This window comes from Necator americanus, chromosome V, assembly GCF_031761385.1.
Source record: "Necator americanus strain Aroian chromosome V, whole genome shotgun sequence".
NCBI lineage: Eukaryota > Metazoa > Nematoda > Chromadorea > Rhabditida > Ancylostomatidae > Necator > Necator americanus.
Genome location: NC_087375.1, coordinates 2,040,058 through 2,054,181, shown reverse-complemented (window position 1 = coordinate 2,054,181; position 14,124 = coordinate 2,040,058). Strand labels below are relative to the sequence as shown.

At 34.6% G+C, this 14,124-nt stretch overlaps 1 protein-coding gene across 1 annotated transcript; it reads right to left on the bottom strand.

The window, feature by feature from the left end:
* Window positions 1-789: 789 nt before the first annotated feature.
* On the bottom strand, window positions 790-7,359 carry RB195_012693 (uncharacterized protein; the record flags this gene model as incomplete). Its single annotated transcript, XM_064202188.1, has 7 exons — window positions 790-927; window positions 2,601-2,702; window positions 3,507-3,562; window positions 3,870-4,032; window positions 4,101-4,193; window positions 4,261-4,408; window positions 7,145-7,359. 7 exons carry the CDS (start codon window positions 7,357-7,359, stop codon window positions 790-792), a joined length of 915 nt encoding a protein of 304 aa, XP_064058069.1.
* Between the last annotated feature and the right edge of the window lie 6,765 nt (window positions 7,360-14,124).

The window sequence follows — 14,124 nt, the reverse complement described above, 5'->3', positions numbered from 1 at the left end:
TTTTAAAAGCGTAGTGGTCAGCAAAAAAAACACACACATTGAATCGGCTTGAAAAAAAATTTATTGTTGAGTGAATCATTCGTATTTACACATTTTCAAATTTCCATTAAAAAGTTTTCTATTAAGAATAAGTCTTCTACCGCCTAACTCTACTCAATTAATTTACAGGAAAATTAGATTAGAAAAATTACTATCATAATAAATAATCACTTCAAAAAAATGAATGAAGTGCTAATTATCACAGCTACAACACTTTTTTTTGTAGTAGTCTCTACCCGAATTGATCTACAATACTGGAAGATTTGTTTTTTTTTAACTAGTGGCTACATCGAATTACTTCTTCACTGGTGATGGATCTGGACAAAAAATCACTGTAGTTGTGAAATGTGTGGGAAAAATTGCGATTGTTGATGTTGCTCGTAAATAAATGAGGAAAAAATAAATATATAGTCAAAATTCTGTGTAAGGGAGATTTTTTGAAGATGAAATTAATGTTATATTGACTATACTAGTTGTCAATGCTGTTCTCATACCTCATTTGTTAAATATTTCGCTGTTAAATGGGAAGTTACGATCGACTGATCCTTGTCCTGAGTGTTTCTAAACTCAGACTCACTGATTCTTTTTCTTTTCAAAAAAAAATATAGCGTCCATTAATCCCGTGATGATGTACGGGAATTTCAAAATTTATGATGGATCCAAACACGATCCATCACCTTCTCCCGCCCGTTCCAATCACAAAAACTCTTTAATTCCAAGCTAAACAACATAATCGAACTAAAATCATAATCATTGAACTGTGAGAAGTCGAACGAGAAAATAAATGGTGGCCACTTGAACGACCAGCTGAAGAAATGAGAACATTGCGTAGGACACGAGAAGATACTGCAGCAGCAGTAGAAAATCGCCAGGCAACGAACTGAGATCCTGAAATGTAGCGGATTTATTTGCTTCGGGTTTCAACATGGCAACTTTTTTAACAACAAGAATTTGTTAATAAAAAAAATGTTTTTTTTTTCTTAACGAGTTCTCGATAGTAAATTATTACTCCAACATTTATTTTATCTTTTTCAATATATTATTAAATGTATTCTTTGTTACATATATATTTATTAATTTATTGCTATTTTTCCAGTATTATTTTGATTATTCCCTTTTCTGCTGAAGAGATCGTCGACATTCTTTAAACCAAAATTGATTAATTTTAATTTCCTAAATTTCTAAGTGTCTCACAGCTGCTTCTTTCCGCACACTATTAGTTTATGTCCCCTTATTTGGAAAAAAATTAATAAAATTTCTTTAGTGGTGTGTTGTCTTTAAATAAATAAAGAAATACTTCTATTACTACTGGTATTTTTATGTCTTTTTAAGTTCTCGTACTCCTTCTTACTCACTTAATTGTATTATTTCTAGTAAAAATTATTCCACAGATTTTAACGATTTTATTTTGTGCACGCAACTGCAGACAGAAAGATCTCGAAAAAAAAAGTCTGGAAAAATTGAATCTATTCGATTTCCATAGAAAATTATTTTTGTGAAAAAGTTCGGTCTTGATTTCTTTTTAGCTATTAATTGTCTTCAAGATACACATCCGAAATTGAGCAAATTTGCCTCTTCTTCTTGGGACCCGGAAAGGAATGAGAGAATGAGGAGCGAGAAGCCGGCTATTGTTCCCACACATGGGAACAGGTTAGGAAAATGAAGTCGAGTTAGGAATAAGAACTGGGAAAAAATTAGAAAAAAAATTAGAACTGGATTTCTCTTCAAAGCACACATTTTTTTAGAACCTCAAAATCAGCAAATAATGTTTCCATCATCTTTCTTCATTCATCAGCAGAAAAAACCCTGCAATTTTTCGCCTCGTGTAAAATTTCAAGCAAATATTTTCGGCTCACTTTGGTTGGAAAAGATGCTGGTCCAGCGAAGATGGGCCATTCATGTATCTAATTATGCATCTATTCAAATAAATTTTGATTCACCCTCGTAGAAGCTCCCCACATAATTCGGATGCACGGTCCCCTCTTCCGCGAGACTAGTTCTATTCCTTAGGACTACGATTAATCGTAGGATTAATCCGTTGGCTACCATAACCGTAAGAAAATCGTCACTAACCGAAAACTAAGGCGATAATCCCCTTAACCGCTCGCAATAAACATTATGAGAATTGTTTTCAGCGCACCACAACGATCAGGATTGTCGGGAGATTTTGACAGTTCCAGAAGTTACAGAGTTATTAGGTGGTTGAGCGGAGCTTCTACTGTAATTGTCTAATTGTCGGACGGGTCTGTGGTGGTGGTGGTCGGACGACGACGGACGGGCGAGCGGTCATAACAAGCGTTCTGGTTTCAGTCACAAGAAGAAAAAGGAGTAAGTAGTCAGAAAAAAAAAGAGACATTGTCCATGAATACTGGAAAAGATGACCTTAAAAGAAGAAACGAGGTCGAAACGTTGGTAATTGTTGAGAAGTTGCTTTACTTTGGACCATTTACGAGCAACAAAAAATTCGTGTCATTAAACTCTCAGCATTCTTAATGACTTTAAGGATTTTCCTGGAAAAATTCTCTGCCTAGATAGAAAATAAAAGAAAAAATAAAACGTACCTGAATGCCTAACGGCCATCTGGAACCCATAGAAGAAAGCAGTCGTAAGAGTTTATGATGTGTTTCCGAGCGAATCATACCCATGCTCATATCCACAGTAACCTAATACAAGCTGTTTACATCATATACTTGTTTGTTATTTGTTTTTATTTATATTATTGATGGTTGAATGCCTATAAAAATGGGACTTAAGTGGATTTGTGGTGTATTTCCAGAAAACTATCACTCTATCCTCTAAAACCTTCCGCTAAGACAGCCAAACTCGAAAAGTTCCTTCAAAACAACGTGAATTTTTATTAAACCCTAAAAAATGACATTTATTTCACCTCATAAGACGTTTTTATTATTATTTCTCTTTCAGTTCCTAGGATTTTTAATTTTGAAAAAAAAAACCAAATTTCACGTAGAATGCATGCGGAAAAAGGCAAATCACATTAGATTTGTACGGAAAATCTTTGAGAGAATGTTTTCCGGCAGAATTGCTATCCGGGATCTCAAGAAACGGATAACTAAGAGGATATAGTAATTTTCTCCACCAAAATCCTCGGAAAGCCCTTCTATTGGAATCGATGTGATCTCAGGATTAAAATGGACAAATTTCCTCGGATTCCCTTACAAAATGACATCGTCATCCCTTTTCCTTACTGGGCTGTGTTGAACAAAATATTATTAACGAAAAAAGTGGAAAAGATCACAACATATTTAAATAATAAATAAAAATAAATTTAAAAAATAAATAATAAAAAATAACTAAAATAAATAAATAATAAATAATAAAATAAATATAAAAGTAATAATATGATAGATATAAAATATAGAAGAAAAAATAAATGTTCTGTAAAAATATTCTTGTATTAACTCGAAAATCCTTTAAAAAACCCCAGGAAACAGAATTTTTTTATTCACCTGTTTCATGTACGTCCGATCGGATGCACGAGCAACTTCTACTGCATCTACAGCTGCTGAAATAATGGTTTTTATAAGAGCGATTGGTTGGTAGCTGCCACTAAATCCACGAAGAACAGCTACAGTAACCACTGAACATGTTCAACCGCGGCCGCTGCGGGTGCTTTCGTGGCTAAGGTGAGCGTGTCTGCGCTTCTTCGATGCACTTTTCTGCTTTAATATGTTTTTTGGAGCATACAAAGCTGATTCCTCCGTTTTTTCCTTCCGACGCGTCGCGTCCTCAAGCGTGCGTGCCCGCGTCAGCACGGTTGAACGTGTCTGGTGACGACTATAGCTTTGAATAAGCTAGTGAAATCTGCTTACAGGTAATGAAAGCTGCTTGTTTTGGGAACACAAAATTAGGGATGACAGTTGCTAGAAGAAGAATGACAACGGATTTTGAAAGGACGCTTGACGGTGACAAAGCAGTGGTGAGCGATAGGAATCCCAAAATCAAAGTGAACAACGGGAAAGACAGTTGGCAGATCTGAAAATTGGAAAAAAAAATTATGACAAAATTCTCGCACAGGTACAAGAACCGCCGCAGCCACGAACCATTTCTATGATGGTCCCTGCAGATTGTACAAACGTCCATAATAACACAATCCTCGATACATCAGATACCAACAACACACCGGCTATAAAAATCTGGAAAAAAGCTCTAATTATTTTTCTGGAAATAATTGACTCCTAGAAAACTCCCAGAAAATAAAACCTGAATGTACGCCATCACTCGGATGTAGTACAGCGAGTGCTGATAGGTTTTCAGCCGGCGATCGTAATCCCTGGATTGTGACTTGTAGTCTCGATAGTAATCCGAGTATTCCTCGTCGAAATGCCGTCTTGGAATCACGTAGGCTGCTCTGAATGGAAATTTGAATCCAGGGAAATGTTGGTTTTCAAGCAAGTACGGTAGTAAAGTTCTTTAGTTGTTTGGTCAATTAGTCGTACATAGGTTCTAGAATGATGTTGACCCTTCCTAATTCCTATTTCCAGGAAAAAAATTCCTCTGCCTGCAAAAGCAAAAAAAATTAGAAGCACTCAACACCACTAATCCCATGCTCATCCTCACTACCTTAGAAATTTCCAAACGAATTCTTCTGAGGCATGCATTATAGGACGGTTAGAGTAGTCCCCAAACACATTCAGCCGAGCTAACGCAGCGCATCCGCGACGCACTTTAACCTCAAACAGTTTCTAGCTACTGTTTTATTCCTCTCGGATAGAGACAGAAAAGACAAAATCGAAGCGACCCATGAAATCATCCTCTCGGCAGGCCTCGTCATCCTACAGAAAGCATTCAAACTATAGTCAAAGTCAAAGAATAACACATCAGTTTTACTCTTTTTTGAAAAAAAAATTATTAAAAAAAAATAATTTGGGAGTATTTTTGATTACCCTGCCACGTATTTACGAGTATGTACTATGTAAACAGAGCATTTTTTCAGAAAATTTTCTGTTGCGGCCACATATCACTTCAAAATACGAAATCTGTTTTAAAAAAATTGTAAACACATAAATAAACGTGTACAATAAATAAAAAACGATTAAAAAATTGAATAAGTTTTGTTTTGTGGTGTCCGCACATTTAATGGTGGACGGAATTATCGATACTGGGGATTTCCCACAGTAAAAGATGTTCTTCACTACGATGATTGCAAGTTACAGAGGTGAATATCTCGTATAAATCCAGAGATCAGACATTTCAAGAGCGTCCAGAAGTGCCAATTTATGCGATAAACAACAATTTTTTTCAACATAATCAACTATTACAAAATATATTAATACTGAAAATATTCCTTAACTATTCTGTCCAAGTTTTCAATTGCGATATTTTACAGTAATATTATATTATATTTGCTAATTTTTTTTTTGACATTCCAGTATTTAACAATGTGAAATTGTTAAATATTTCAATGTTTTGTATGTTAAATTATGGAGTACACCTCAAATACCACTGGACAATAGATCTTATCCGTAAATGAAAAAATTTAAATTTTTACGGATGTACAATAGTTAGTTGCTTTGTCAGAGCACATTTTCAAGGATTTTTTTAAAATGTGAAATGTTAAAATTAACTATTCTGTAGCTCTTAATCCATCCTATTTTTTGTGGAACTGTTTCAAATTTCTGTATGATCCTTAAAAATCAAGTCCCCTATTATCCGCTACTAGAGAGGACACAAATTTCTCAGAACGTTTTCTTTTTGCTCACACACTCATAAAGAGTTAACGACTCCGACTAGCAGTTAAATTCTCCTAACTGAACTCTCACTAACTCAATGATGAGCTCAGAGCACATTTTCAAGGATGCTTTTACACGCGACGTTGAAATATCAAACTTTTTAGTAGTAAAAAAAGTAAAAAGTAGTAGTAAAGACTGCTATGAGTGTCGTGAATTTTCTTGAGCTGGCGAAAAATTTTGATAATTTTTTTTGTTGCTAATGCAACCAAATTTATAGAAGCTGAGTGAAAATTTCGTTGAATTTTAGAATTTTTATTATTTATATTCACACTACAATTATTATTTATGTCTATTTTCCACTATTTATAATTATTTAATACACTTACACCATTAATTCAAGTAAGTGATACATATTAATTTTTTATTATTTATCTCCATTAAATATGAACTACAGAGACACAGATACAATAACACGTTGATCCCCTACACTGAAATATATTGATTTTTGTAGGTCAAACAGTTCGAGAGCTATTCTAAGGATAAGAAAATCAAAAGAAATGCTATATCACGTATTATATTCTCTGTATCACGTTACTTGATGTATGCGCCGATGTATCGGCCGGAATCATACAAAAATAATGTGGAGAAAAAAAGGAAGAAAAATATGAAAATGAATTCCAACCAATGCATCAAAACATGTTGATTTATCCTTTTTAATGATCCTAATATCATTTTAAGGAGGAAAATATGAAAAATTTAACTACTGAAGGTCTCTCATATAGATTCTTTAGAATACTGAAAACATTTTTTATGTAGCATTTCAGTAAAAATCAACAAGTAAAACAACAATCCTCTGATATAAACAATTGACGGCAAAAATATTTAATAAATGATAGTTTAAAAGGTATTCATAAAATAATTTAGTTTTTTTAATTTTTGAGATATTAATGCCCATGTTTTCGTACTAACATCGGCTATTTTCTGGATTCTAAATCCTACACGAGAAAGAAGTATTTATAAGTAAATAAATTTTAACCGATCAAGAAGTTTTTTCTCTTTTTAGCGTAGAAACGTTTTTAGTGCTTAGATAATGAGTTATTTTTAAATGATGTACAGGCCAACTACTCGAAGAAGATGCTGCGGTAGAACTGCTGAATCTTCCCGAAAATGATCCCTTTCGAGGACGATTTGATCCTCATTAAATACAGAAAATTCGTCAGAAAAAGAGAAAGAAAAAAAATAAAAAAATAGAAGGAAAATTGGATTCTATATCGCACTCGAAAAAAAAAAAAAAATATTATTTGTTTTATTTCGATTCGTTTCTGGCCGCCTATTTCATTGATCTGGACTATGGATAGGATTTTACGCGAGAAATAAATAAAAGTATATTTGAAATTAAGAAAAAACGAACGAACCTGTGATGTGGTACAGTAATGTATGGATACCGCCCATATTGGTGGTAGTATTGACCATGACAATCATCGTCCATTAGCTCAAGGAACCGTTGGTTCCTCGGTACAGTCTCCTCCTCGTACGGCGTGGACGAGGTGAATTCTTTCACGTCCTCACAAATCTTACAGTAATACAGGTCCTGGTAGGTGTAGATCTGAGCGGAATCATGTGCATACATCGCATTCACATAGATATACGATAGAAAATCCAGAGGAAGAGAAGATCCGACCCACACATACAGGAGAAATGTGAATGAATGGTGAACGAACGGGAACGTCGGTTGAGAAGAAGATTTTCTCAAGGAAAAACATTTAGCGAGAGGGGAAAAAAAGAAGCCGTTTCCAGAGAATTACGGAGATCGCAGTCGTCGTCGTCATCGAAGAAGAAGAACATTTATGCGTTCGTTAGCCATCACGAGGTTACGCGCGATTATTTTGACATCGCTATGGTTGCTACACGTTTACGAACCGCAATTTCATATCAAATGAATGGAAAAAAATTAAAACGCACAGAAAATACCGTAATCAACATCTCAACTGTTAGTTTTTGGGGGGGGGTAAATTGCTTGAAATGTGAAGAAATACTAACAGAAAACTGAAAATCCTGTAATTCCAGACGGTTCTCGAAGTAAAATTAAAAGCATAGATCGAAATTCACCAGCTTCTTTACCTCTTTTAAGAGAACAAGCTAAATGACTACCATTTTCTCTTCCAAAAACTGGCTCATTTTCTCTTTTCTCTTTTTCTTCTCCCTTTCTCTTTCTCTTTCAATTTTTTTCAAGTGATTCACGCTCAAAACAACAGAATGAAGTCTGATGAGAAAAGTTTGTGGTACTCAGAAAATAAGTACTTAAGTTCCTAACGATTGCTTGACAAAATCGTTAAAAAAAGTTTAGAAAACTTTTTAAAAAATCTCTGTTTAAATGAATTGAGTAATGTGAAAAATATAAAAAAAAATTAAAAAATAAATTAAATAAAATGAATACTTTCTTTACTATGAACAAGCAAAAAAATAGAGCCTGAAAAGGAAAGAAAATGAGGAAATAGAAACTGGAATGGAGTAAATTAATGTGATCCTTCAGAGGCTAAGAGTAGAAAAATAAAATTTAAAGTCTTTTGAAGCATTGAGAAACACTCTGAGACGAACTGAATGGATAAAAATTTGTGTGATTCACTAGAATCAGGGTCCCATAGAGTAATAGTGGTCCGGTGAGGTTATTAGGCTGGCAAAGAAGAAGAGGAAGAAGAAGAAGATCATACGGGAAATCAGTCGTCATCGTTTTCCTTACTAAATTCTGGAAAAATATGGACTAAAATTAAAGAAATACGGAATTATGAACTGAAAAAAGCGAATTAATGTAATTTTTTAGTGGCTAAAAGAAAAATAAGGTTGAAATTTTCTTGAAGCATCGAGCAAAACCTTGAGAAGAATTGAGTGCATTAAAATTTGTGCGATTCACTAGAATCAGGGTCCCATAGAGTAATAGTGGTCCGGTACCGGTATTGTGAGGTTAATAGGCTGGCAAAGAAGAAGCAGAAGAAGATCATATGGGAAATCCGTCGCCATCGTCGTGGTCGTCACCGCTACGTAACTAACCGTAACATGAACTATCTGTACGAAATACACACAGTCGCAGTCGAACCATACGCCAAACAGCCACGGTCAAGAAACCTTGAAAAAGAGGAAGATCGGCACCAGATAAAAAAAAGACCGAGGATCTAGGCCATGTGGTGTATGTGTGTGTGCGTTTGTGGGTGTATGGATGAAGAGTTTGAATTAGGAGTGGAGTGGAGGTCTCAACTTACAATGATAAATCTTCCAATATTTATTTACTTGTTATTTAATTTGTTTATTATTATTTGATATTTATTACTTATGTTTGTATTTATACATTTATTTTTTAAAATTTCTTATTGTTATCATTTATTAATAGCAAAATATAAGAAAATATATCAAAAAAATATTACATAATTTTATAATATTTCTTGGTATATTTTTCTTATATTTTACTATTATTAATATTTATTTTTTATATACATATTTATATATATTTTATATTTGAGTTTTATTATATTTATTTTCATTCATAATTATTTCTTATTTATTTATTTATTTATTTATTACGTTCAATCACTTGCCAAAAAAAAGAACAAAAACAAAACTAACACAGTAAATACATTAAAAAAATTAAAATAAACAAAATAAAATAAATATAAAAATGAGAGCTAAAAGAATCCAGCGAGGTGAAAATATCCTTTATATAATTTATACATAGGTAGTAAAATCATTGGGAACTTATATTTATTACATAACAAAGTAAAAACAGTACATTTTAAAGAAACATACTGCAACGAATGCACTTCGTTGCAGAAGAATCCACTGAGAAATGAACAAAATCCAAGTTGTCGATATTTGGAATTTTTATATTTATTTCTATATTTGGAATTTTGGGTTTTTGGAATAACCAAGCAAGATTCACCAGTTAGAAGAAAAGTTGTTTGGCGATTGGAGTGGAAACGGGTAAATGTGAATATTTTAGAGCAGGTCATAAAAGAATAAGAAGTAAAATGCGTAATAAATGTAATATCTCGGGAAACATTTCGATAATACAAGACTTACACTAAATCCCGTTCAGACGGGCGACAGGAGTCTAAGGGAATAGAGGAACACACAAAGACAATAAATAAAACCTATAAGATCCTGATTTTTCCTCCCGGAGAGTGAAAAAAAGAATCCTATGGAAGATAAAAACATGAAAAAAGTATACTACTAACACATTTAGTGAATTACTTATTCCAGAGAGAAAAGAAAATGGATTCTAAAATTTCTGAAAAAGAAGAAAGGCATATTCTGAATGTTATCCGCTACGAAAAGGACTGCGCCCAGGTTCCAATTTTTTTAAAATTTTCTAACCCGGAAAAAAGCGTTTCATTTTTTTCTGGTACTCCTATGTACTAGTGTATGTGAATAAATAAATAAATAAATAAATAAATAAACAAATAAATAAAAGACCACAAAAGCTCGGTATAAGAAGCTACAACTACCTCAAAAGAGCACTTACAAGTACAATGAAGCAATATTCTCTTCTCCCTATCCTTGAAATCTTAGACATTACACAGCTTATAAACAACTTCAAAAAATAAATAAATAAACAAATTTCAACGTTCAACGTTTCAACGTTCTTGACGTAGTTGTTGAACAGTTTCAATGCTAACAACTACTACAAGTGAAGTTTTTACCTGAAACTGCAGCACTGACCACGATTAATCTATTCCTGTAATTGACTCCATGACCTCTTCGAAATCTACAGCCATGTTTTTCGGATTTCGTTCTCAAGGACTTGAACATTCGTCGTAGAGAATGAGGAGGTATTAGACTCCTTTAAAAGGGACCATAGGATGAAACGAAGAGATCTTATTTGCATTAAATGCAATTAAATATCATTTATTAAACATTTATTTGTATTCATTCCTCGCCTCTTACTCTGGGCACGCCTTTGAGCGTAATAAATAAATAAATAAATAATAAATAGCCAATTCTTTATTTTAAAAAATCCCAAACTTCCGCAAAAATATCGACTGGGATATGAGATTTTTCCAACGAGACTCATAACTACACCGTTTACCCTATTTATTTCCTTTTTTTCCATTTTTCCTAGGAAAGTCAACGAATTTGACCTATTTCTATCCTCCACTGCTCGGTGGTCCGGGGTTCTAAGCAAAAGTATTTTTCGAGGGCACGAAACCGAGCATTCCAGGAAATAAATTATATTGGAAACATTCTCACTCATATTATATTTGATATATTATTATATATAATTTTATATTATACCGTATCCAGTTATTTCAAACATGAAATACATGGTATGGTGAATGTGATGTTTATTTTTTCAAAAAAAAAAAATGCAGAAAAAATCAATAACTAACAATATGTGACGTTTTTGTCGAGTACCGACATCTACTTCCCATCTATTATATTATTATTTATCATATTATATTTTACCGTATCCGGTTATTTCAAATTTTTCCATGTTTGTTTTGCTTTTAAGGGTGAAGAAATTTACTTAACGTTTTGTACTTCTTGGGTAAAAGGATTAAAAGGATTGTCGTAAGGATTAAAAGAAGGATTTTGGATGGATACTTCAACCCAAAACCCTTCTTTTAATCCTTACGACAAGACCTGGGCCTGGTCTTCTAATAAAAACTCGACGTGTTGTTTAACTCACTGATCCCTACCCTTATGGAGGGCGTGCACAGAAAAAAAAAAACCACTAAGGACATATTCGATGGATTTATGACTGATTTTTTTCCGAATGTTTGATTGGTGGTCTTCAGGGTCATATTGATTCATAGAGCCGGCCAATTAAGTAAATCATGTTCAACGATCGTATGAGAAATCAAACGAGCACGATATACAGAACCAAAGACTCATTTCTTAGCTTTGCTTGAGGGCACCATAACCGAAACGGACAATATTGGATCTGTGTAGGAAAATATAGAATTTCAGGTGTAGATCAGGAGTATGAGCGTGGTCCCACACAATTTCCCCCATCCCCGTGAAAAACAGCGTAAGAAACATCATTTTTTGCTACGAGGTTGCTAAGGACGCGCCGCATCTACTCGCGAGCGGTCGGAAATCAATGAGGTATTCTCAGCACTCTATTCAAGTATAACCAATGAATAAGCTGCTGAGAGAAATCTGAGCGTGGACAAGAGTGGCGCGTTCAACCGTACCTCGTAGGAACTAAATCGGTTCTCACGCCGTTTTTCAGGACAGTTAATGGGAATTGAGTGGAGCCACGCTTATTCTAAACTTTATATTTATCTACAGGGACCCCGACATGGTCAGTTCTTTTGATATGCTGCTTTTAAATGAAGCGTTCAGTGTGATCTATGAAAAAGAAATAATTAAAAATTAAAAAAAAAAATTAAGAATTAAACAAGTTAAGAATTGCATTAGAAAATTGTGATTTGTTCTGCCCCACTTTGTTGCGCCTTCATCTCAGTCGCAAAGTGTCATTTGTTGCTTCGTCGGGTGAATTGATCCCTCTACATCTTTTCCTCCTTTGATTCCTGGATTTGTGCAAAGGTTTTTTTTTCAATTAAGTGAGAACTTACCACTGGAATTTCCATTAAGTATTGTCTTTAACAGCACCGCATATTGAGAGGATAGTATATATTCCAAAATTCACAATACACAATATAATTGACGCCTAATTCCCTTACAAGGTCGTTGTAAAGGCGGGATTTGTTTTGAAGAAGTATGGATGGAAGTATTTTAGTTATTAAGAGATATTCTTTCCAAGGGTTTTCATACAACTTTGGATGGGGTTTGCTCCGGAATCCTTTGACTTATTCCCCCCTTAGGTAAAATGTAGTCCGGACACTCAACCGTGTCCTTATTCCTGGACGTGATTAACTAAGTTAGTCGAAGCCTAAAAACCTAAGCATCAGTCTTAGAGGATCTATGAAATGGAGACTAAAGCTGCTAAAATAAAAAAAAGAGGAAGATTCCAGAAATAAGAGCGAGGATCTACATAGGGGATCTTTTTTCGCCCGGCTTTAGAGGTCAGTTTTCATCTTTCTTTGGAACTCCAACACAGAGGCGTCTCTTGAAACTCGAGTGCCTTACAACTAAATTTCCCTCCTCCCAAATTTCTAAACAGTTCCTGCTTATTTTAGTTCTAAATTTCGATCGTATGCACCTCAAAATCGATTCCAATCCAAATCCGCACCATATGAACACTAAACGTTGCAGAAAAAGGCGAAAGTTCCTACGAATGAGGTGTTCTCGATGTCTAACACAGAAAGTTCGCTTTGTTCCATTAATGTGTGTGCCATCATAATACATACACGTGAATCGCGCAAGCGTTCATTGATTCCCGATCCTTCTTTTACCGAATCGACGTAATGCGCAGTTTTTCTGTCGAAAACGAGAACGTGTACGGATGCTGGTTCATATCAAAATCAGAATATCCCGAAATAGACGATATTGGGATCACTCCGGGAGAAGATAGAGCTAAGGATGTGAGTTACAAGTGTGGTTACGCCTAGTTCCCTCTAATAGTTCTAAAAAATAGCGTGGGAAACAGCCTTCCGTTACGATTTTCCCTACGAAGCACCTCATAACGCTCCACCTTTGTACACATGCAGTGTCAGCAAGCAGACCGAAATCAGTGAGTCCTTCTCAGCTGCCTCTATTCAACTGAAACCAATCAGAAGGCTGCCACGAGGACCAGCGCGCATACGAAGGCGGCGCGTAGCGAGATGCCTCGTAGGAAAAATTGTAACGGAGAGCCATTTCCCATGCCGTTTTTCGAGGCGATTAGGGGGAATTCAGCCTGGTCACTCTCATACTATACACCCTTAACTTCACCTTCTCCGGGAAAGATCTGAACATCATAAATTTTGTAGTAGGCTACCTTTAGTTTTTGATTTTTTTCTAAGAATTTTAACCAAAAGTTGGTGTAGCGAACTTTTGAGAAGTTCCATTGGGCCTGCACAGCTGATTGTTCGAAACCTTTTTAGGACAACTTTGCCCTTCATCCTTCCAAGGTCGATAAATTGACGCTAAATTTGTCTGAGAGCGATTAAAAAAAAACATCGACTTTGATACATCGGCTACGTCGTAAATCATTTTATAGGTCACATACGTCATTTATCATAAACCTTGAACGATTCTAAATTTATTATTATTTTTTATTTGCTTTGCTGTTATATTATGATAGCACCATTAAAATGTTCTCCACTCGCTATGAGACCTTTCTGACGTGACGTGGCGGACTCATATCCAGCAACTTTCTCAGCTTCATCCGTTAAATGTGAACAGCAGTAGCAAAAATCCGAATAATCTCCTTCAAAATTCATAGTAGGAGCAAAAATTCATCCTTTGGAAAAAAAATGAAAAAAAAAGGTTTACACATAAGATTTGCAGCGCGCAATCA